This window comes from Erpetoichthys calabaricus, chromosome 12 (assembly GCF_900747795.2).
Source record: "Erpetoichthys calabaricus chromosome 12, fErpCal1.3, whole genome shotgun sequence".
NCBI lineage: Eukaryota > Metazoa > Chordata > Cladistia > Polypteriformes > Polypteridae > Erpetoichthys > Erpetoichthys calabaricus.
In genome coordinates this window covers 119,707,643-119,734,175 of record NC_041405.2, presented here as the reverse complement: position 1 = coordinate 119,734,175, position 26,533 = coordinate 119,707,643, and the positions used below count along the sequence as shown (strand labels likewise).

The following is a 26,533-nucleotide window of genomic DNA, read 5'->3' as shown; positions in this document are numbered from 1 at the left end:
TAAAGATGTAATAGTATCACCATTTTGTCTGCTGTTTCCTAGCAGGAATTGACATTTTATTAATCTATTTTTATGGCTGTGGTCATATGTTTTATGGAAACTGTAACAGTTGCCTGTCACTTGGATAAGAATATTTAAGATAGACACACTAAATAAGGAATGCTCTTGTGGTATTTTTCTAAATTAAAACGGGTCTAGTAATTTGATTTTTATTTTCTTGGCTTCTGATCTATTAACTTTGATTCTTGATCATGATTCTTAATTCACATTATTTAGGGTTTGGAAAAATTATATTTTTTATTCCTTTGACTCCAGACCATTTGCCTGTTTTTTAACTTCTTCAAAGATTTCTATGTGCTGGTCATCATTTTTGTTTTTCTTGACTTAAAATTTGACCCTGTTTTCGGCTGTCTATTAAAATTGCTCTGTAAAGTGCATAAGCACATTAGGTGTCGATTTTAAATATTAATGTTCAGAAAGTTGTACTGAGTGTATTTTTCACTTAACTGTTTTACTTAGTGTATTGTGATCTATAAGCTCAATAAAATTTAAATAAATTTACATAAAACTGTAGATTATACTGATGTAGCAAAAGTGCATACATCAAGCACAGCCATATACAGTAGGAGAAGTATTTTCTGCAAAAAAAGAAATGAAAATTCAGATTATGAAAGAAAAATTATATAAAACCATTTACAATTTCATTTTCAGGCTGAACAGCAATGAAAAGTAAAATGTAAATAAGTACTGGCACCACCTGCTGTTCATTTCATTTTACTCTTTGTATTTTCATTTTCAAGCTCTCAACATGCAAATATATTTTAATTAGCACAGGTCAATGGACATGGCTTTGCACTTGGATTTCCCACAATGCTTTGTCCTTCATAGCTGTGGCCACTTCAATCGACAGACAGACTACAGTATGTCTCACTTCGACTATGTTTAAGTCACGTGATTTTGAACATTTCACCTCTATACTGTGAACTTTACAACATAACCGACTCAAAAAATCTGAATCATAATTGCAGTTCTGTATTGAATTAAGTGATTAAATTAAGTAATTAATGTGGTATTTAATTACAATATTTAACATGACAAAAATTAACCTTTATTATATCATGTTTTACATTTTTTTACATTAAAGTGGTAATGGGACATTCTGTATTTTTAATTTTTGTAACATTATATAAGAAATTTGCCCCTCTACGGTTTTCACCACCTTCTGCTCCTATAGTTATCTATAGTTATTTCCCCTGTAGTTGATCGACGACTCAACAACAACAACATTTATTTATATAGCACATTTTCATACAAATAATGTAGCTCAAAGTGCTTTACATGATGAAGAAAGAGAAAAAAAGACAAAATAAGAATTAAAATAAGAGAACACTAATTAACATAGAATTAAAGTAAGGTCCGATGGCCAGGGAGGACAGAAAAAACAAAAAAACTCCAGATGGCTGGAGAAAAAATAAAATCTGCTGGGGTTCCAGGCCATGAGACCACCCAGCCCCCTCTAGGCATTCTACCTAACATAAATGACCTCAATCAGTCCTCATTCTATTCAGGGTTCTCCATCAGTGTGGGGACATCACAGTGCTTTGATTAAGTGACGGTGGCGCAGGTTGCCACCACAGAAAACCAGACAAAGAGCAGAAGACAGAGTAGGGGTTAGTACAGATTTTGGAGCCACCATGAATAATAATGATAATTAATTGAATATACTGTGGAGGACGGCCAGGGTCCATGCCCGGCCAGGACGTCCGTTCTACTTATATTCCGGGGGAGCAGCCATGGACTCCTCAGTACCTCCCCCGGGACGCTGGGTGGAAGCCTCCCTGGTTAATGATGATGCCTCAGTTTCCCACAGGGTTTCATGGGAGATGGAGTTCTTCCCAACCCTGTGGGGACCTGGGATGGCCGCCAGGGGGCAAGGCGGAGATAGTTAAGCCCAGCTGGGCTAATCATTGGGCCCACATGGGAGTGCAATTAGGAACAGGTGAGCAAGCACCAAGAGCACTCCCGGGGGGCCATAAAAGAAGCCAGCAACCACCACTCAGGGCCAGAATCGGGTGGAAGAGGATGAGGTGCCTGAGAGGAGTGGTGGTGCCAATGGAAGGATTGCTGTCTTGAGAAAGAGGTACTTTGGGACTGTGTTATACCTGTAGGGTTCACGGGGAAGACATGCCCCACAGGTGAAGAAAAAGATTTATTTGTGTTTATTGCATTAAGTTCTTGTGGGACTGTGTTGGGCCTGTGGGACACGGGGAAGACGTGCCCCACGGCTGAAGAGAAAATAAAAAGATTTGTGTTCAATTTATACGTGCCTCAGTGTGAATCTGTGCCGGGTCGGACGCTTATATAGCGCCTTATTCACAATACAGAGCATCAGGAATTAACTAAGATGAAGCTATGAGAAAGCCATGTTAAAGTAATGTGTTTTCAGCAGTGTTTTAAAGTGCTCCACTGTATTAGCCTGGCGAATTCCTATTGGCAGGCTATTCCAGATTTTAGGTGCATAAAAGCAGAAGGCCGGCTCACCACTTCTTTTAAGTTTAGCTCTTGGAATTCTAAGCAGACACTCATTTATAGATCTAAGGTTACGATTTGGAGTGTAAGGTGTAAGACATTATGAAATATAAGATGAAGCGAAATTATTTAAGGCTTTATAAACCATAAGCAGTATTTTAAAGTCAATTCTAAATGGCACAGGTAACCAGTGTAGTGACATCAAAACTGGGGTGATGTGCTCTGATTTTCTTTTCCTACTTAAGATTCTAGCAGCTGCATTCTGCACTAGTTGCAATTGATTTATGTCTTTTTTTGGTAGTCCTGAGAGGAGTGTGTTACAGTAATGTAGTCGACTGAAAACAAAAGCGTGAATTAATTTCTCAGCACCTTTCAATGATATAAGAGGTCTAACTTTTGCTATATTTCTTAAGTGTAAAAATGCTGTCCTTGTGATCTGATTAATATGGGATTTAAAATTCAGGTCACAGTCAACAGTTACCCCTAAATTCTTTACCTCCTTCTTGACTTTTAATCCTAATGTATCAAGTTTATTTCTAATAACCTCATTATATCCATTATTGGCAATCACTAAAATTTTAGTTTTCTCTTTATTTAGTTTGAGAAAATTACTACTCATCCATTCGGAAACACAAGTGTCACTGACAATGTGTCAATGAATCAACAGAGTCAGGGTCATCAGGTGCTATTGATAAGTACAGTTGCGTGTCATCAGCATAGCTGTGGTAGCTCACATTATGCCCTGAAATAATATGACTTAATGGTAGCATGTAAATCGAAAACAGCAGCGGACCCAGGATAGAGCCTTGTGGAACACCATATAGAATATCATGTTTCATTGAAGTATAATTACCACAACTAACAAAGAATTTTCTACCTACCAGGTAGGATTCAAACCAATTTAAGACACTGCCAGAGAGGCTCACCCACTGACTAAGGTGATTTCTAAGAATGTTGTGATCAATGGTATCAAATGCGGCACTCAGATCTAAGAGGATGAGAACAGATAAACGGCCTCTGTCTGCATTTACCCGCAAGTCATTTACTACTTTAACAAGTGCAGTTTCTGTGCTGTGATTTGTTCTGAAACCCGACTGAAACGTATTAAGAATAGTATGTTTATTGAGGTGATCATTAAGCTGCATAATCACTGTCTTCTCTAGAATTTTACTTAAGAAAGGCAAGTTAGAGATAGTTCTAAAATTTTCAAAAGCAGAGGAGTCAAGATTATTTTTCTTGGGTAGGGGTTTAAATACAGCAGTCTTAAGACAGTCTGGGAAGACCCCCGTATCTAATGACGAGTTTACTATGTCAAGAATATTATCAAATAGCACGCCTGATACTTCTTTGAAAAAACTTGTTGGTATTGGGTCAAGGACACAGGTGGATGGTCTCAGTTGAGAAATTATTTTATATAAATCAGGTAAATCTATCCTGGTGAAAGAATTCAATTTGTTTATAATGGAGTACTGGGGCTTATTAGATAGATAGATAGATAGATAGATAGATAGATAGATAGATAGATAGATAGATAGATAGATAGATAGATAGATAGATAGATAGATAGATAGATAGATAGATAGATAGATAGATAGATAGATAGATAGATACTTTATTAATCCCGATTCACATTATTAGGATCAGTGTTGGGGAGATGTACTATATTGTTTCTAATATCATTAATTTTTTGATTAAAAAATACAGCAATAGCCTCACAGGTTTCACTGGAAGTATTTTGGAGGCATTCCATTGAGTGACCTGGGTTTAGCAGACGATCAAACATAGAGAATAAGACTCTGGGATTACTAGCATTGTTATTTATAATTCTAGAGAAATAACACCACCTCTCAAGATGGACTATGTTGTTGTATTCTGTTATTTTAACCCTCAATATCTCATAGTGGATAGTTAGTTTAGTTTTTCTCCATTTATGCTCAGCTCTCCAGCATGTTCACTTTAAATCAGACACTCTTTGGATCTTCCATAGTATAACAGTACTAGAAGATTTTTTAACTGTCTTTTCAGGTGTGATTATGTCAGCAGCAGCTCTCACCTTAGTATTAAAATTTTCATAATTTATTATTTACATTATCCTCACTTTTGTAGTAAGCACTACAATGAGACTGGTTGCTTAGAATGTTTGTAAATTTTGAAGCTGCTGATGAATCAAAGAAGCGTTTTTTAACAATGTGCTTCTCGTGAATATTTTCTATGATTATTTCTATATTAAATAGTAAAAGAAAATGGTCTGATAGACCAATATCAATGATCTGCTTCACATCAACTATTAGTCCTTTAGTAATGTGAATTTCCCCTTGGGATTAATAAAGTATCTATCTATCTATCTATCTATCTATCTATCTATCTATCTATCTATCTATCTATCTATCTATCTATCTATCTATCTATCTATCTATCTATCTATCTATCTATCTATCTATCTATCTATCTATCTATCTATCTATCTAATTACTAAGTCTAATGTATGACTTGATTTATGTGTAGGCTGACTGTCTCAAATCAAAAGAGTCCAGGAGGCTCATGAATTCTTTTACTTTTGGGTCACGGGATTATCAATATGAAAGTTAAAGTCACCAAATTTTAGGAACGTGTCATAGTTCGTAATTATAATTGACACCAAGTCCCTGCGGCATGGGATTACAGTTATGCTTCCTGTCAATCAGAGCAACAGCATTCAAGGCAACCTTCAGGGTGTTGTCGTTCCACTGCTCCTTTTTAATAGAAAGCCGGAGTTTGCCTGAATTGAAAGTGTAAAGCGGAGAGTAATCAACAAAAGTTGGGACACTTGTGCAAACTGTTTGCTTCAACTTGCAAGGCTTAATCTACTTTAATTACTGAAGAACATCTGTGGGTTGCAACCTATTAATATTTCCCTGAAGAACACTTATTTCTAATATTCTGAAATCTCCTTTTTTTCACTTTTTGCTAACCTAAACTTTAAATGTTAACCTCTGGCAGATTACAACTTCCTTTTCACCATTTTAGGTCATGTGTTACATTTCAACTGATAATATCTGAAGAAAAACTGGAAAAACAGAGGTACTCTAAAACTTTTGTCCAGTAGTTTACAGTACAGGCAGCATATAAAATAGAAGATGCCCTCCAATCATATTCAGCTCAGCTGGCTTTAAGGCAACTTTTTCTCCTCTTGCTTGGCTTAATAGAGTATATACAGTACATTGTTAAATAAGCATGCAGCTTTGCTTTCTGTTCTCTGCAAGTGAACATGCCATTAATTTAATGTTGTTTTTCAAAGCTGTAATTTAAAGCTCAGCTCTTTATCTTTGCCAAACAGTGGTCAATGCACAGTGATATTATCTTCAGCGATTCAGTATGGACTGTCTGAACTCAAATAACATGAACGTCACAGCACTATTCTTAAAATCTGGATGCTAAATACTTGACCCTAATTACTGATATAATTTCAGTAAAGATTCCACACTTTCTATTCTAATCCACACTTTTTACTGTTACATTAAAGGACTGGAAGATGTGAGAACTTAAAGCCAAAATAAAAATCTAAAACAGAACTTTGAAAATCCATTTCCCTCATATAACAAAAATATAACTAGACTAGTAGGATTCCATCCAGCACAAACAAATATTAATGAAATGAAAAATTGATGTCTTTACTGCAGCAGCCACTTGACCTCTGCCTTATTGCGCAAAAATTAATTTAGAGTCAGTGACCTAGAAGTGGATTGCTTTAGGTTTCATTGCAGCTTAATCAGCTACTCATTCTTCACACCTTGCAGTTCCTATCTTTGTTCTCTGTAGTGTGCCAAGAAAAGTTTTTGTTCTTTTGATTAATAGTTTTGCATTATGGAAACACAGATGCTGGCTTTACAGAACACAAATCTGCAAACGGAATAGTCTGATGTTTGAAGAAAAATAGAAAAATGAACAGGGTCTATTGACGTGATTGTTTCTGCATTGTTCAATAAAAGGGGAAAGGCACTCAAGGGCAGCAGAAAGAAAAAGAAACATGAAACACCAAAAAGAACTTAAACAGGCTTAAATCTGCTAAAGAGAATAAGGAGTCCAGATGTTCACCCAACATACGAGTATTATTTTGGCCTTTTGAACCAGAAGAAAAGGGCTTTTAAAGATGGTGATCAGCATGAGCTCAAGCGCGTGCAGAAGGAACTCCGAGTCCAGCTCAGGGCGGCGAAGGAGCAGTACAGGAGAAAGCTGGAGCAGAAGTTGCAGAATAACAGCATGAAGGAAGTGTGGGATGGGATGAAGATCATCACTGGCTGCAGCTCGAAGCGGGGTACCACCATCGAGAGAGACGTGAAGAGAGCAAACCAAATGAACAACTTCTTTAACAGGTTTGACCACCCTAACCCACTCTCACACTCACCTCGGAGTATTGCACCCTCCACACATCCTTCTGCTGATACCAGCATAGGAAAGACATCCCCACCCATAATTACAACAGCGCAAGTGAGCAGAGAGCTGAGGAGACTTCGTGCCAGCAAAGCAGTGGGTCCAGATGGAGTATTGCCACGACTGCTGAAGGTCTGTGCATCGGAGCTGGGGGGTCCTCTACAGCGCATCTTCAACCAGAGCCTAGAACAGGGGAGAGTCCCGAGGCTTTGGAAAACATCTTGTATCACCCCAGTCCCAAAGGTATCACGTCCTAGTGAGCTGAATGACTTTCGGCCTGTTGCTCTGACATCACATGTGATGAAGACCATGGAGAGGCTGCTGCTTCACCACCTTAGGCCACAGGTTCAACACGCCCTTGACCCTCTGCAGTTTGCATATCAGGAGAAGGTGGGAGCAGAGGATGCCATCATCTATATGCTACACCGATCCCTCTCTCACTTGGACAGAGGCAGTGGTGCTGTAAGAATTATGTTTCTAGACTTCTCTAGCGCCTTCAACACAATCCAACCTCTGCTCCTTAGGGACAAGCTGACAGAGATGGGATTAGATTCATACCTAGTGGCATGGATCGTGGACTATCTTAAAGACAGACCTCAGTATGTGCGTCTTGGGAACTGCACGTCTGACATTGTGGTCAGCAACACAGGAGCGCCACAGGGGACTGTACTTTCTCCGGTCCTGTTCAGCCTATATACATCGGACTTCCAATATAACTCGGAGTCCTGCCATGTGCAAAAGTTCGCTGATGACACTGCTATCGTGGGCTGCATCAGGAATGGGCTGGAGGAGGAGTATAGGGACCTAATCAATGATTTTGTTAAATGGTGCGACTCAAACCACCTACACCTGAACACCAGCAAAACCAAAGAGCTGGTGGTGGATTTTAGGAGGCCCAGACCCCTCATAGACCCAGTGATCATCAAAGGTGACTGTGTGAAGATGGTGCAGACCTATAAATACCTGGGAGTGCAGCTGGATGATAAATTAGACTGGACTGCCAATACTGATGCGCTGTGCAAGAAAGGACAGAGCCAGTTATACTACCTTAGAAGGCTGGCGTCCTTCAACATCTGCAATAAGATGCTGCAGATGTTCTATCAAACAGTTGTGGCAAGCGCCCTCTTCTACGCAGTGGTGTGCTGGGGAGGCAGCATTAAGAGGAAAGACGCCTCACGTCTGGACAAACTGGTGAGGAAGGCAAGCTCTATTGTTGGCATGGAGCTGGACAGTTTAACATCTGTGGCAGAGCGAAGGGCGCTCAGCAGGCTCCTATCAATTATGGAGAATCCACTGCATCCACTTAATAGTATCATCTCCAGACAGAACAGCAGCTTCAGCGACAGACTGCTGTCACTGTCCTGCTCCACTGACAGATTGAGGAGATCGTTCCTCCCCCAAACTATGCGACTGTTTAATTCCATCCGGGGGAGTAAACGTTAACATTTAACATTATACATAGTTATTGTCTGTTTTTCACCTGCATTATTATCATTCTTTAATATTATTTATTGTATCAGTATGCTGCTGCTGAAGAATGTGAATTTCCCATTGGGATTAATAAAGTATCTATCTATCTATCTATCTATCTATCTATCTATCTATCTATCTATCTATCTATCTATCTATCTATCTATCTATCTATCTATCTATCTATCTATCTATCTATCTATCTATCTATTTAGAAGAAGATGGCACTGATTAGGTTTTATAAATAAAATAAATGCAAGAAAGGGATAAATATGGGGAGATGAGAACCTAAAAAAAAATAAAACAGGCAAAGCAGCCCTGCAGCCATTCTGGTCTACTTGTATGGGCCATAAATTCTGTCAATGAAATGGGTGGTTTGTCCTCTTTGTTACTTTTCCTCTACCAAAAGGAACTCTCTGTTCAGGGTAAATTTAGGATAAACTTCACACAGGTCAGCATTTCTCAACCTTTAAGTATTTGCGACCTGTTTTCATAACAGTTTTAATTGTGCCCCCCTAATGTTTTTTTGAAAGGAGCCCACTAATAACAATTTGTTCTTTTTTAATTAATGATATATCATAGATGCATATTTTATTATACCTACTTAACCTTTATCGACATTTATCTAACTCTATATTTATTTTTCTAGTATCAGAATGTAGTTTAAGTTAATTTGTTTTGGTTTCAATAGATGTATTTTTCATATTTTCGATTCCTGTTTTCTTTCTGTTTTTCACATCTTTGCGCCCCCCCTTTTTGTTACTTTGCGCCCCCCTAGGGGGGCCCGCCTCACAGATTGAGAACCACTGACACAGGTGATCATATATACCAAGTAGTGTGGGTAACAGAAGAACTTTGGGGACCTTCAAACTCAACTTGATGTTCATTTTTACAAGAGTTTGTTGAATTGAGTTAAGTTCTTGTTACATTTGTCAGAATGTTCTCTGTATATCCCCTTACCCGACCCCTTCTGATCTTATTGATCTTTTATGTAGTGGCTTCCCTACAAGCTTTCTCCGTAACTCCAGCCTGAATGTGCTGCTGGCAATGGAGTGGCCTTAAGTCACTCGATGAACAGAAATTACACCTAGGTTTGGGGTGGCATAATTGTCTACAGGGACAAAGTTTGGTTAATACAAGGATTTGTTCTAACTAAATAAAGAATGACACGTGAACCCCAAGTTTCCAGTAGACCACAACAGCTTTGGCATCATCATCTAAATTTTAAGCTACTCAAGAATCACTCCATTAGGGGCCTATTAGACTTGGTGTGACCTTGTCTAGCCAGGAATGTTTGACAAAACCAAGGAACGCCATGAAGTTTGTGCACGGGACTGTAAACTCAAATCTTTTTATATAATACACTACCGTGTCTGTCAGTCCAGGATTTTAAATCACCTGTAGCTCGCAAACCGTTTGAACTATTGACCTGAAATTTGGTACACATATACTACGTAACGTCTACTATCCACTTTGGGAGTGATGATTGACCTCCAAATTTATTCCTCTTTTTATTTTTATTTTATTGTAGAATCATCTCTCAGCAGTGGCCAGCAGGCCGGTCGTGTGACGCATGCATACAGGGGCCGTTCTCATCCCTACCACCTTCGCCATCACTTCCTCTACCTCTTCATATCTTAAATCATTCTTAAGTCTTCAATCTGCCTCAAGTACCAGCTTAAGTGAAAAATTAAGGAAAAAATACTAAGTAATTGCAACACAAACACTGACTTAATTAGTTTAAATGCAAAAAGATGCAGAAAAAAGAAGAGAAGAAGCGGGCCGCTAGGGTGGAGAAAAGAAGAGCTGCTCAGGAAGCAGCAAGCACATCAACCTCTGAGCAAACGAATGCTAACGTGCAGAGAAAGAAAGAGTATGAAAACTATGAATGCTCAAGTCAAGTGTATACACTGCACGTTATCGTGCAGTTCACTGTTACTGGTTGTTGGAGATTGTGTGTACCAATCCCTGAGAAATATGATTATAAAATAATGGTAATAATAAAAACAATAAAGAAAATGAGCAACCAGCACTACTTCCCTACTGTTCTCACACTAATACAAATCAATCCAAACTATACAGGTGCTGGTCATAAAATTAGAATATCATGACAAAGTTGATTTATTTCAGTAATTCCATTCAAAAAGTGAAACTTGTATATTAGATTCATTCATTACACACAGACTGATGTATTTCAAATGTTTATTTCTTTTAATGTTGATGATTATAACTGACAACTAATTAAAGTCCCAAATTCAGTATCTTGGAAAATTAGAATATCAATTAAGACCAATGCAAAAAAAAGGATTTTTAGAAATGTTAGCCAACTGAAAGGTATGAACATGAAAAGTATGAGCATGTACAGCACTCAATATTTAGTTGGGGCTCCTTTGGCCTGGATTACTGCAGTAATGCGGCGTGGCATGGAGTCGATCAGTCTGTGGCACTGCTCAGGTGTTATGAGAGCCCATGTTGCTCTGATAGTGGCCTTTAGCTCTTCTGAATTGTTGGGTCTGGCGTATTGCATCTCCCTCTTCACAATACCCCATAGATTTTCTATGGGGTTAAGGTCAGGCGAGTTTGCTGGCCAATCAAGAACAGGGATACCATGGTCCTTAAACCAGGTACTGGTAGCTTTGGCACTGTGTGCAGGTGCCAGGTCCTGTTGGAAAATGAAATCTGCATCTCCATAATGTTCGTCAGCAGCAGGAAGCATGAAGTGCTCTAAAACTTCCTGGTAGACGGCTGCGTTGACCTTGGACCTCAGAAAACACAATGGACCAACACCAGCAGATGACATGGCACCCCAAACCATCACTGACTGTGGAAACTTTACACAGGACCTCAAGCAACGTGGATTCTGTGCCTCTCCTCTCTTCCTCCAGACTCTGGGACCTTGATTTCCAAAGGAAATGCAAAATTTACTTTCATCAGAGAACATAACTTTGGACCACTCAGCAGCAGTCCAAAGGCGAGACGCTTCTGACGCTGTCTCTTGTTCAAGAGTGGCTTGACACAAGGAATGCGACAGCTGAAACCCATGTCTTGCATACGTCTGTGCGTGGTGGTTCTTGAAGCACTGACTCCAGCTGCAGTCCACTCTTTGTGAATCTCCCCCACATTTTGAGGTTTTGTTTCACAATCCTCTCCAGGGTGCGGTTATCCCTATTGCTTGTACACTTTTTTCTACCACATCTTGTCCTTCCCTTCGCCTCTCTATTAATGTGCTTGGACACAGAGCTCTGTGAACAGCCAGCCTCTTTAGCAATGACCTTTTGTGTCTTGCCCTCCTTGTGCAAGGTGTCAATGATCGTCTTTTGGACAACTATCAAGTCAGCAGTCTTCTCCATGATTGTGTAGCCTACAGAACTCGACTGAGAGACCTTTTAAAGTCTTTTGCAGGAGTTTTGAGTTAATTAGCTGATTGGAGTGTGGCACCAGGTGTCTTCAGTATTGAACCTTTTCACAATATTCTAATTTTCTGAGATACTGAATTTGGGACTTTCAATAGTTGTCAGTTTTAATCATCAAAATTAAAAGAAATAAACATTTGAAATACATCAGTCTGTGTGTAATGAATGAATCTAATATTCAAGTTTCACTTTTTGAATGGAATTACTGAAATAAATCAACTTTGTCATGATATTCTAATTTTATGACCAGCACCTGTAAGTAATAAAAAGTTGGTTCTGTATGTTGGAAACCTGAAAATTAAATAATACACAGCATAGTAATACACAGCAAATGCCACTCAGGCAATGCCCTCCCCAAAACCTCACACATATAAACATATAACATTCAAACACAGTCAAATAAATAGTTATTAATGAAATAAAATTTTAAAAGCATATAAAGTACACTAAGTGCAACATTTTTGATTATGGGATTATGTGGAGCATTGAAGAGAAGCAATGCAAGTGGCTATAACTTTTCTAGCATGGAAATTCAGTTCACCCTGCTGGGAGGTTTTAACTTTTTTTTTGCCTTTTTCTGTTTCTTAACACAACTGTTCTTAAGTGAGTGCTCTCCACTGGTGCTTTTCGTATCATTATTCCCTCTGCAGGCTTCTTATGATTAGCTCTTTTACAATTTGATGCAACCAAACAACCAGAGTTTTCCACATAAAACAAAAGGAATGATTAACTGGTGCAGGCAGACGAGGAAATGAATTATTCACATAAGAACGGCTATAAGAGTATATAAGAAGGTGACAGATCGAAGGACATAAAATGATACCAAATGTCCTGATTCACTAAACTAGTCTGGCAACTTAGAAAAATGGAAGTGAGGACAACAGATGGGCTAGTAACACAACATCACTGGGGTCAGATCTATGTCTAGTGTGATTGATAGACAGATCACATCTTGCTGAGAACAAAGTTGAAGTGGGTTGTACTCCATCGTTGTCTTCCCGACGTGCAGTATCAAGACTTCAGACAGATTATCCAGAAAACAATCAAGAACATGGTCATATTTTAGCAAGGGACACAGGTCTTTGCTATCATATTAGAGATAGGAACACATCTACACAGCTGAACAAGGTGAAAAATCCATTTTGGAATAATCTGTTTGGATCTTGCAAATCTTAAGAGAAAGCAGACCTATTCAATAATGTGTTTGTGGAACTCAAGGGGGAAGATGCTATAATATTATTATGTTGTGCTATTTTATATACTGACATCAGTAAGGTGAAATCAAAAAGGAGAAAATTAGGTTAACTAATATATTTAGTGACGTTATTGCAAGAAAAAAAGACAACACCAAGAGGCAACAAAAACCAGGCCTTAAGCGGACTAACCTAGGATCACTGATCACTTCTTCCTTGCTCCTGTCCTATACGATACAATATAAATTATTTCTGTATAGCCCAAAATCACACAAGAAGTGCCGCAATGGGCTTTAACAGGCTCTGCCTCTTGACAGCCCCCCAGCCTTGACTCTCTAAGAAGACAAGAAAAAACTCCCAAAAAAACCCTTGTTGGGAAAAAATGGAAGAAACCTTGGGAAAGGCAGTTCAAAGAGAGACCCCTTTCCAGATAGGTTGAGCGTGCAATGGGTGTCAAAATGAAGTGGGTCAATACAATTCAATACACAAAACAGAACAAATCCTCAATACAGTATAAAAATAAAAATTTTACAAGTACGGACCAAAATTTAACAGTAGATGATATCACATAATATGATTTGGATTTGTTTAGAGTCCTGGAAACCTCAGCCATCAAGCTGCCTCCCCCATTTGGCCATTCCACAGCTGAAACAGCGCTGGGCCAGCCAATCCGATGAAAGGACCCCCTCTACCCCACGATTCCTGCGATCCTCCATTAGGGTTGACTTTACCTTAGGCAGGCAAAAAAAACTTGGCAGGTAGGCCGTGGCACCAAGTGTCACATTTGAGTACCGAGAAGAGAAAGTTAATAGGTGAGTGTTAGTAACAAATTATAACTATCATGTTACTTATGTTTTAGCGCTAATGACTAACAACAGAGATGCAGTCTGTACAGTTAATCAGAAGCTCTAGTCAGGATCTTATACTTCTCCTTTAAATTTCCTTCAGGACAGGCCGTCATTTTAACATGTATAGTGTTCTGCTTTTAGTCTCAAATAAGCTCACCATCTTTGACGTCTCTCTAGCAAAAGTGATGATTAGCATTAAGAAGCAGTTGCAACCACAAAGATAAGTAGAAAAGCAGAGGATGAGACAGAGCAGGCTTGTGCTTTATTATTATCTTACTTCATGAATGCATGAGGCCTTGCATCAAACTTTTTGAGAAGTGTTTAAATTATACATGAAACAATTATTTTTTGTAGTCTGCCACAGGAATTGATGGAATATACTGTATTTCACAAAATGTACTTTACTGATGCTAATGGAGAAAATTTGAAAGTGAATTGTAAAGTATTTGTCAGCACATCAAACCCAAGTGTGTAGCTACTTCATGAAAATATAAAATTATCCGATGTACTGAAATAATTCCTATGGAGGTGTAGCATATCTGATGTTTCTGGCAATTTGAAGGAGCAAAATTGAACAAACAACACCAAAATAAATTTAAGGGAAGACCTTTTGATTTTTTAAGGAACACCAGTCCATCTTTACTTGCTGTGTTCTTTAATAATTTATTCTGCATCTTTAGCAGCAGCTAAGTGAATTTAAGCAAAGAGAAGAAAACAGGAATAAATCTTGCAACTTACCGGCATTAAAACGTTAGTGTCACTTATGATTTACATTGACTATGAACCAGGAGTCAAATCTTTGCTCAAATACCTACATTTTGTCTAATTCCATTGTATTTCTTTAGCTTGTACTTGGATCTTTTATGATCTATGCAAAGGGATTTCAGCCACATTCTTCAGCTTCCCCATTCCATTTCAGCTGGCTTTGACCCTCTGTTGCCTCTGTTCCAGGTTTTCTGGAAAAAAGCTTCTCTTGCTCACAAAGTCTGCATGCATTTAGGTACCCCACCCCCATCCATTCCAGATTTTAGTTTTTCCATTAGTATTTTTTATATTTTTTCAAAGAATAATTTATTTAATTTGACAGCATTCCTTCTTAGGTGCAGATTACAGCTGTTTCTGATATACACCCTGCATACTCTGCTCCAAGCAGTCCACTGACCTCTTCGTAGATTTCTCAGACTACTTGTACAATGTCAGAGCTATAAGATGTGTTGTACAAGTAGCTACTATTTTAGAAGTGCTTTAAGTCTTTTGCATATCTATTTATATTTTCTATTTACTTCCTTTCAACTCGATATTTTTGCTCCAATCATTTTCTTTCAGGACAAGCTTCAACACTGTCAGCCTCTGAGTAAATTAAGGTGCTTCATAAAATATCTATATATATAATTCACTAAGCCGCCGACAAGTAGCCACCCATGGAAAGGACGCAGGAAGGGGCGTGGATTCACTAAGCCTCCGACAAGTAAGACGCCCATGGCGCACGCAGAAAGGAGCCACGCCCACCAACTCTAAGACCATTGGATACGACGACAACTCGCAGAGCCACGCCCACCAACTCGGACGCGACGACTCAGAAAAAAATGCCGTCATTTATGTTTGTCTGTGCTACAGTACACATGCACCTCTGAGCCACGTTGACTTTTCGACGCACGACCGCGTGCACCATAGCAAACTGTTTTACACGCTGCATACAGCAATTCGCATCCGCGACAAACATGCGTCTTCTTAGATGGTCCTGCAGGAACACGGAAAACGTTTCCCCACCCACCAACACTCCTTATTCCCCGACTGGCGTCCACCGCATCCGCGACAAACATGCGTCTTCTTAGATGGTCCTGCAGGAACACGGAAGACGTTTCCCCGCCCACCAACACTCCTTTTTCCCCGGCCTGCGTCTACCCTCGCTCTCTAAGCATTCACACTGCCTGCTCATGTGCCCGGACACAAAAACTCACCGACCACCCAGTTAGTCCCTTTCGTCTGTGCCAGGAGTCCACATGCACCTCTGAGCCACGTTGACTTTTCTTTATTCTTTTCGGTTACGACACCCGACCACGTCCACCATCGAAAACCATGGGAAAGGAACAACAAAGCCCCACCCAGAAACTCTACCCCTCCTCCCACGTGATCGGGAACGCACCTCAGAGCACTGCCCGCCAACTCAAACAGCTCATCAAACACATACTTGCTTTGGTCTGTGCTGCTGTCCAAATCCAGCTGTGAGCCACGATGACTGTTCTTTTGCCTTTCATGGCTACCGCTTCAAATGTATTTCATGGAAACAACACTTCTTTCAATGTTATAGAAATTCCTGCATCAGGTAACTGTTTGTTTCTATCAGTCGGGTTTTTTTGGAAAAATGTCATTGACGAAACTGTTGCTCTCAAACTTCGCAACATGGCTGTTGGCTTTGTTTGCCAACATTGGGATAACGTCGGCGATGTGGTCACAAACTGCAACAACTCACCACACAAGGACGCCCTGTCTCTCGAGGTATTCACACTGCCGGAAGACAACCATGGGATACGCAGAAAATAGCCATGTCAGTCAACGCAGATCAGACACCCAGGCAAACAACATTGAATAATCAATAGCTGCAACTTCTTTGCCCGCCCCAACTCCTCACCTGAGTCGGTTTCATCTGTGTTCAGCAGTGTTTCCCAAACTTGGTCCTGGTGAACCCCTGTGGATACAGGGTTTTGTTCCAACCAGATTCCTAATCATTAATGCCGGTGAAACTCATCAGGGATAAGTCGGTTTTTCAAACGCAGCCATGTAGCAGATTAGTCTAGCAGGATGTAATAATCCGAGATGAATGCACGCCCCCCGCGCTGAGTGAAAAGACAATGTATATTGAGTCTAGAAAACATGATCAGCAAGTCTTTGATAGGCTGCAACAAGATGATGAAAGAACGGGCGCATTTTTTTCACACAAGCTGGGTGGGTGGGTGTTAGTTAGTTAATTAGTTACTCGAAGGATTTCAAGATTTAATATGCACAAGTGGTAACACTGCAAAAGCAGCCCAAACCAGAAAAGACGGCTGGCAAAAAGTGGCCGACAAATTAAACACGTGTACATTGTACTTACTGAAAGCAGCGTTACGGATTTGCAAATGTTCATTTTTTTCTCTCTGCTTAAAAAACATTAAAAAAAGCGGCGTGATTATGCAGCGTATGCAGCATGTAAAATAGTTTGTTTGTCGCGGATAATTTGCCTTTTACTTTAACACGAAGGCAATTTCCTGTTAGATTTGCCTTTGTGATGACAATTAATAAGGCACAGGGCCAAACTTTCAAAAAGATGTGCATGTATCTGCCAAAACCAGTTTTCAGTCACGGACAGTTGTATGTTGCTCTCTCCAGAGTTCCATCTTTTCATTCACTTACTGGTATGCCTGCAGGAACACGTGCAGCGAGCGAGCGACACACACACACATACAGGCGTGCGCAAGAGGGAGTGAGCACTGGACGCATAAGAATAATAATACTTCATTACATTGATATACATGTGTTTTCAGTATTCAAAGCGCTATCCACACAGGGAGAAACTGGGAAGCGAACCCAAAATCTTCCGCAGTCTCCTTACTGCAAAGCAGCAACACTACCACTGCGCTATTTGGCAGTTAAAGAATACACCTGGCTCAATCTTGTTTTCACTTCTGTTTACAGCGATCGGATCGTAGCGAGCATTATTGCAATGTTACTTTCCTTGGTGGCTTATTATATTACGGATGTTTCACATGTGAATTTTTTCCCTGTGCTTAAAAGACATTAAAAAAGTGTTTCTCAACTGTGACTCCAAAACAACTCAGTACGCAAGCTATATTAAGCGTCAACAATGAAGACTCGCTACACCTTAATGAACAAGTGCTGAAACTTATCCCTACCGAATTTCACCAGCGTGGCCTCCATTGTCACAGACGATCCCGCTTTCAGTCACGGACAATTGTATGTTGCTCTCTCCAGAGGTCCATCTTTTCATTCACTCACAGTGGTATCCACAAACCCACCCCATTTGGACAACTGTGTCATTCAGGAAGTGTTTACCCATCAATACACAATTATGTGGCATATGCTACACCGCGGGTTGGCTAGCTGGTCATACGCTCGCACTGATTACGTCCCTGCCCTTTGTACACACCCCCCTCCCCCCCCCCTCGGTACTACCATGGTCGGGTGACTTGGTGGATTATATATAGAAAAGCAGCCAAAACCGCAAACAACAATGAAAAGTCTACGTGACTCACAGGTGCATGTGGACTGTGCAAAGAGGAAAACGACTCAGGTGACGAGTTGGGGGTGGGCACATGAGCAGGCAGTGCATACTGAACGAGAAATCAGCAGACTAGCATGACAGAGGGGGCGGAATGGGCGTCCTTCCCCTCTCCTCCCGTTCCGCACTCCGTGCCCGAGCGCCGTCCACCCCGATCCCTCGCTCTGGGAGGAGAAGGCGCGACAGCGGTCCGCCAGTTTTCAGTCACGGACAATTGTATGTTGGTTCGTTCCGTGCATTTTTACAATGTTACTTTTCTTGGTGATTTATTACATTACCGATTTTTCAAATGTTAATTTTCTCCCTGTGCTTAAAAATCATTAAAAAAGCGGCCTGATTATGCGGCGTATGGTACGCCGAGGGTTGGCTAGTAAGTTATATTACCAAACAAATTTAAAAAATATTTGATACTGTATCTCTTGCCTTATGTTTACAGTCAGCTTTTGTCCAAAAAAATAAAATCCATATATATTTCTTTTCCTACACATAATGCTGTTGGGATATGCTAATCTCTGTTACTCTTACGAACAGGTTTGAAAAATCATGAATCACTTTTGAAATTACTGAATTTGACTGGGTGTAAGTGCAGAAATTGGGCGTAACTAGAGATGACATTACATTCCCTCATCTATCATTTAGATATGTGTCATACTAGCTGTGCCCCACGGCTCCGCCTGCGTATTAGTGAAAAAGAACAGAGAGGACAGCACACTTCCCCCTCCCCTCAGCCTGCAGCCTCTGTCTCTCATTAGCACGAATATATCACTCTTGCAAGTGAACTATGATTCTTAGCGCGATGAGAGAAGTCACAAAATCAACTGGAATATTCAAGCAAATTAAAGAAAAAAACACGATTTAAATCCGCTAAGTAGTGCTCTCGTTTGCTAGCTAATAGGAGGTAAGGAAAACCCCCGAGGACCCCGCATCCATTACCCCCCCCCCCCCCCCACCATCGGCCCGCTCCGTGTTTCTCAGATTCCCACAAATAAATTAGTACCGCAAGCGAACTATGATACATAACACAATGGGAGAAGTCGCAAAATCAACTGGAATGTTCAAGCAAATGATAGAAAAAAACCCTCAATCTAAATCTGTTAAGTAGTTCTCTTGTGAAAAGTGGACAGACAGACAGACACTAGATTTTATATATGTAGAGATGGGCTTTAGTCAAACTTCAGTTGTTATATATTGTATATAGTTATTATATTCATAAACAAATAAACTTTACTTTGGTTTAAAAAAAAATTAACATTACAAGTGTAATGTTTACTGATTTTTACAGTAATTAAGCATTCCATGTCAGCAGCTACTAGCCCCATTAATTCCAGTTCTGTTCTCACAGATTATGCAATTCAGTTAAAACTTTTCATGTCAGTAATTAAAAAGGTTTGCCTTGTGCTTGAAAAAATGAACTCATTTCTGGCCAATGAAGAAGTTTTGAAATACTAAGTTTATTTTGGAATGATATGTAGTCGAATATACAGTATGTGACATTGGCACCTCGTCAAAGGTCGTGTCCTGTCTTTTGCCCAATGCAGTCGCAATAGGCACAGAATTACACCGGTCAGAAAATAAACAACTGTAACCATATTCTTAAAATTCCGTGGATAAACGCAAAGCTTCCATTCCTTTATCACAGCTGTGTATGGTGCTGTATTAAAAATAGCTAATAGTCTCGCCACTTGTTGAATTCCCTCAACCGATAATTGATTGGTTTCAATTTTCATAACTCTAAAAGCCTGCACAAATTGTTTATTTTTATTTCACAATCAATGCTATAAGAACATAAGACATAAGAAATTTGACAAATGAGAAGAGACAATTTAGCCCATCAAACCCATGTGTTTTGCTAATAACTAAGCTGCCCCAATGTCTTATCCAAATTTTTCTTAAAGGTTGCCAAGGTTTCAGATTCAACAACATGTCTCGGGAGTTTGTTCCAGAGTCCCACAACTCTTTCTGTAAAGAAGTTCTTCCTGGATTCAGTTTTAAATTCACTTCCCCTTACTATTCACTGATGTCATTGAGTATGTGATTCACACGTAAGACAAAAGGATGTTTGGCATAAAATAGTCAATTATAAAAACCTGTTTTAGTCAGGCAGTGCAGACAGGCATTGTGGTTTAGTGGTTAAGGCTTTGGACTTCAAACCCTAAGAATGTAGGTTGAAATCCTGCTATTGACAGTGTGTGATCACAAGCAAGTCACTTGACCTGCATGGGCTCCAATTGGAAAACCCAAAAGAAATGTAACCAATTGTATCATAAATGTTGTTAAGCACCTTGAATAAAGGCGTCAGCCAAATAAGTCAATGTCTTCAAAGTGTTGATACTTTACTAAGTTAAACCATGGGGGATTTCAATCCTGTCCTATGATTCTTGAGGAGTAGTTACCATCACAACAGCTTTCTCTCTCTGCTACTCCATATTTTTTGTGCTCTCTCTCATACCACCTGTTTAGAACCACTGATCTACAGTTTTGTAAATGAAAGAGACAGGCAAAACACATGAAACAGGATGGGAAGCCAGAGAAATGCCTTGTTAATAACTGGATGTAAGACTATAAAGGTTCAGGAATATCAATAATCAAGTGTGCTTGCTCTGGCCATAATGAAGTACCTTGAAGCTTTTTTGGTCCCAAAATGAACAACGTCTTCTGGTCTTCTATTGAAGGAAGTGAGAGGCAGCAGGTGCTGGAGCCGTAGTTATGGTTCTTTCTCCTGATTTTTGCCTTCAAATCTGGGTGTAGAAAAGGAAGACACTTAAGTGGCAGTATGGCAGTTAAATCTACCCCAATGTACCCTAAACCTAAGCCCCATAAAAGATTCCCTAAGCTTGCACACGTGACGGCTTTTAAAGTGGTAAATACTCAAATGATACCACCATGAAAACGCATGGAAAACTGGATATATTTTTGCTTTTTTCTTTGCCCTAATGGCTATTCTTCTGTTCATAACATTCTAATATATGTGAGGTTTGAGCCACACAGCACTTTGAAATACATATGTTGAGCTTTTTTTAACAGAATAATTAAAATTAATTCACATTGAATGAATAAAAACTGCCAGCCAACCAATCACTTTAATTCTGGATCAGTTTAATTTTCATAGCTAGTTTATGGGTGACAACCTTTGGCACAAATGGGGCTAAGTACTGCTATATTTAGTGTTTTTCTTTTAATTTTGTGAACTATCCTGTATGAATTTTTACAAAGCTTAAAGTGTCCATGATAGGAGAAATAACTCTGTAAATAAAGAATACTTGTGAATATTGCATTAATTTCTGATTTCATGATGAATTTAAGAAATTGTTAATATATACCATTATGCTGTTATGCCATTTTTGTTTTGCTACAGGAGGCCATTTTAGAACTCAGGTGAATGGTGTCTCAGAATTCCCCAGAATATATGACGCCATTTACATCCTCAGTGTGACAGGATAAAGGTCACCACTGATATCCTATTGCTATCCAAGATTGACAGCTAATGTTGATCAGTGTGCAAATTAATTTAAGAAAATTAGTTTCTGTTTTAGGATCCCCTGTTCTGATTAGCAATTACATTTTTCACAACAGTTTGGTCTGAGTTTCAGATTTTACTTCAGCGTTTTTCTACATTTACCTCCATGTCCTTATCATTCCAAAATACACTGTCTCACCTTGAGCCTCCATAAGTATGAGCTAAACATGAAGCGGGGGCCAACTCATTATTGTACTGAGTGCACAGGATGACAGCAGTGTAATGTAATATTTAAATTAGGAGAAACGTGCCAAACTTCGAAAAATGGGTGTCAAATAAATCTTTCAAACAAGCCAAAAATATTAAACCAAAATCAATTGAAATAAATCAAGAAAAAAAACAGTCAGAAGCATGTAATTTTTATGAGTATTCCATATCCAAACAAAAGACAACGTCGTACTGATAAACAGAAGAGAATTCATTGCCAGAAAATTTTAAAAACTAATGAAGGAATACTTACGTTTTCTCATTAAATTATCCACAAGTCTGGATGACCAGGAAGTGGATGACAGTAACCTTCATACCTTTGACTAGATGATGTGACAAACCATACAGTTCCTGTTGGCAATACCTAGCAACAGCCTTGTAACCAGACCAAACAAAATGCACAAAACTGCAGAGCCCATGATGCTAAGAAAATGTCTCTGTTGAAGAATATGTCTCATTTTGAAATTGTGAAAAACTTCACTAAACAAAAATGAAATGCAACAACTGAATTCCTTCACTTACAAGGCCCCCCAGAAAAGAACAATGCCTTGATGATTTTTAAAAGTCAAGAAATGATTATAAAAATTTAAAAAAAAAACATTTAAAATCATGACAGTTATGAGGTGCTATCGCATGCATACATACACATTTTGGGCTAATTTAGTAAATTAGAGTCAATGTAGTGTACCTAAGAAATGCATTTCTCTTAACCTTTTAAAGTTCCTATGAATCTTGACTTTTACTCTTATAAGAAATTAATGATTTATTAGGGAGGTAAACATTCTTACTATCTGTTAGTCTATTCATTGTCTTAACCCGCTTACCTATAGGGCAGGGTTGTGGGGCACCTTTCTCCTATCCCAGCACTCTTGCAAGGCAGGAATAACACCTGGACATGGAACATTCATACCTTTAAACATTACTAATAAATGAAAAATAATTATATAAAAGAATTTTGGCAAAAGTCAAAATCCTAGGTTTTGTATATAAATGAACAAAAATGGCAAGAGATCTAATATTTAATCCATGATTGACTTGTTCAGTCTGCAGAATGGATTGAGTTTCCATGAATGGTTCCTTTAAAAGAATGTTTACCCAGCTGAACAAACGGCAATGTTGTGAGTACAAGAAGAAGAATGCTAATCCCCCTGTGCAGTCTGTTTTGATCAGATTAAAAATGTGATTCAATCTCCTGATATACATGTTTAATAAGTCATACAGAGTAAATCTGTATCAGAATATAGTAAATATATTTTGAAATGCAGTGGGTGATGGGGGGGACTAGTATGCTAAAGTCAGTACAGGTTCATTTAATCACACTACAAATTTTGGCATTGTATTGCTGTGGTCTGGCAAATCAGATAGATAGATAGATAGATAGATAGATAGATAGATAGATAGATAGATAGATAGATAGATAGATAGATAGATAGATAGATAGATAGATAGATAGATAGATAGATACTTTATTAATCCCAAGGGGAAATTCACATACTCCAGCAGCAGCATACTGATACAAAAAACAATATTAAAGAGTAATAAAAATGCAGATATAACAGACAATAACTTTGAATAATGTTAATGTTTACCCCTCGCATAGTTTGGGGGAGGAAGGATCTCCTCAGTCTGTCAGTGGAGCAGGACAGTGACAGCAGTCTGTCGCTGAAGCTGCTCCTCTATCTGGAGATGATACTGTTTAGTGGATGCAGTGGATTCTCCATAATTCATAAGAGCCTGCTGAGCGCTCGTCGCTCTGCCACAGATGTCAAACTGTCCAGCTCCATACCTACAATAGAGCCTGCCTTCCTCACCAGTTTGTCCAGGCGTGAGGCGTCCTTCTTCTTAATGCTGCCTCCCCAGCACACCACCGTGTAGAAGAGGGCGCTCGCCACAACCATCTGATAGAACCAGGTTCCTTTTTACTTTATTCTACAACTTACATCACCACCTTTTCCATTTGAGGAGACAGTTGCACTAATGTTGAACATCAACAACATTACTGAGTGTTAATTTAGGTTATAATTATTTTATACAGAATGGGCTGAGTACAACACTTCCAGCTTATTACCTGCAAGTGTCAACATCCATTCTGATGTCATTCACAATAGTAGCAAAAATGGCGTATCCAAAGCACAAACTAAAAGTTGGATATCGACCCATGGTTTTCAAACTGGGGGTTCCTATGCTGCACATTGTGGGGCTGCAGTTGTTCTAGCGAGGTTGATGTTCTTAAAAAAACGTACTCCAATTTTAAATATTGTTTTTTAAATTGCCTCATGTAGTCATTTAAATAAACAAAGTTCAAAAGGTTCTTCAATTGTTGCATTATACTAGTCCTGTATCAGTGTAGTTAATGACTAGAGCTGAGGATCTGAACTTGTGAGGTACATGAACAGCTGTCAGGAGATGCATTGTGCAATACAAGAAACAGATAGAGAGCCCTTAAAAGATCCATTAGTTACACAGCGGCTAAACCCATGTCTCCATGTCCGACTGCATTTCAGTTTCACTGCTCCATCTAACAGTGATCCTACTGCAAGATTCCATCTCCCTTTCCTCAGATGAGGTCTGAGATAAAAGCCCCCTTTTCCTCCCCACATCTCTGAGATGATTTGTGCCAGAACTAACACTGGCTGGGAACCACATGCCAAGACCAATGGATTTTTGGGAAAGAGAGTGTCTTAATAGGCGAGTACTGTCTTTCTCACCCCTCACTGTACCATCCCTCTTTCTTCCAGTCAGGTCTGGGGTGCCAATGCTATAATATTTAGTGTTTTGGTCAACATTTTTGATGTACCATTGAATATACATTGAACATCAAAGATGAATGTTAACAATCTATAATCAGTCACTAAGGTGTGTGTGTGTCCAATCCCTCAGATTGGTCAGTTGTGTGTGTACAGACCCACTCTGATTGGTCAGTTTGACTTTGGTGACACAATTGAAAGAGAAAGTGCAAGACACAGGCACTTGAGGAGAAGAAAAGGCATAGTAGGCACACTGAGAGAGACATCTTCAAAGATGGGAAGTACAAAACCAGACAGGAGGCGACAAAGGGACCTTGATAATGACAGAATCTGAGAGAGAGGAGTGCTGGTTAAGGGAGGTTCAGACACACACGGATACAGAGGAAAGGTTCTAAAGGTTGTGGAGGATTGCCGGCTTTCCAGCCTGGCCCTCACCCCCAGGCTGCTAGGAGGAGCCCTCCGGACAGCATATTGGTGCCCCGAGTTCCAGCAGGGCCTCATGGACTTTGTAGTTTCTATACACAGCCCTGCTGGATACCTTGGGGGCCGCCAGGAGTTGCTGTGAAGGGCCTCATGGACTCTTGCATGCCCTATAACCCGGGAGTGCATCTCAGTCACATGACTGGAAGAAGCGACGTGCTCCCGGGATGAAGAAAAGGACTGTTTGCCCTGACCCGGAAGGAAAACGGACTTCCGGGTCAGGAGCTATAAAAGGACTCTGGGAAGCCCAGAACACTGAGCTGAGCTGGGAGGAAGGTGGGCTAAGTGTCTGGGAGTGGAGGATTGTTATTATAGAGAGAGTTTATTGTGTATATGAGTGTGGTGGAAGGAGTGCTTTGTGCACTGTACAATAATAAAAAGAATTATAGTTGTACTTTTACCTCGTGTCAAGAGTGGTACCTGAGGGTTCGAGAGGTGGCTCAACGCTACATCTGCTACACTGGCGTAGTCGGCAGGATACTCTGGCCGTCTGGAGGCAGAGGATCTGCATATAAAAGTATATTTGTTGTGGCAGAGAACCCTAAGAAGGTCCCTCAAGTAACCGCGGAGGTGAAATCTCCACCCACGACCAAGAGCGCTGCTATTGTGAGCCGTGACACGCAGTCAGCTGCAACGGGGAAAAGGTCTGGTAAAAAGAAGGCCAGCACCAACTGGGTGAAGACCGCGACCGACGCCGAGCTGTACTGGACTTACCTAACTGGGTGTGAGGGGGACCGACAGCCGATAAAGGCTGAGCAAGTCCGAAGGGCGCAATTGCAAGTAGGCTGCTAGCAATCGGCTGCGTCAACAGCCCTGAATGAGTCGGGGACACAGCGGGAGAATCCGGAGGTTTGTGCCGGGGCAACGCCCGATGGGCAAGGGATAGTTTATTCCTATTTTGCAGAGGCCTGCCTTCGGAAAACAACCGCTGATTCGGATACCTGCCTCGTACCGTGGCAAGATGGCCGCGATACCCAGAAGGCAAGTCGGGCTGGAAATCGGATGGAAGCGGCCAACCCATTCGTGGGATGTATCCACGTGACCTCGCGCGATGGCAACCAGGAAGAAGGTCGGTTTGGAGCCGTCGGTGAGGTCGATAATTCCCCAACGCGTCTGCACTCCCTGAAGGGGAAGGGGGCGGCGAGCGAAGCAGCGCCAACATTAAACAAAGGTAAAGAGGGACGGGAAGTGACTGTAGAGTCTGCCGGCAAAATTAAAAAGGCAGACCGCAGCCAGCCGCAGGAGGCTACCCGTTCCTCTAAAGACTCCAAATCCCAGGAGCCCTTGCGAAGCCCAGCAGAGCACGTGCCAGGAGTGGACGTGCTCATTGGTTCCCGGTCGGCAGGTGACCAAAATAAGGAAGTAGCCTTACTGCCGACCGAGACAAATAACTTTATAAACTTAGGGGAGCTCGACGAGTGTCTCGAGCCCCTAAATATT

General features: G+C 40.2%; 1 protein-coding gene across 1 annotated transcript in view; it reads right to left on the bottom strand.

The window, feature by feature from the left end:
• Positions 1–4,144: 4,144 nt before the first annotated feature.
• The window catches only part of LOC127529974 (uncharacterized), a 128,801-nt gene continuing 106,412 nt past the window's right edge, over positions 4,145–26,533 (bottom strand). The window contains exon 2 of the mRNA XM_051935400.1: positions 4,145–4,287. Within this exon, the coding sequence (XP_051791360.1) occupies positions 4,145–4,287 (143 nt within the window). The remainder of the gene's footprint in view (positions 4,288–26,533) is intronic.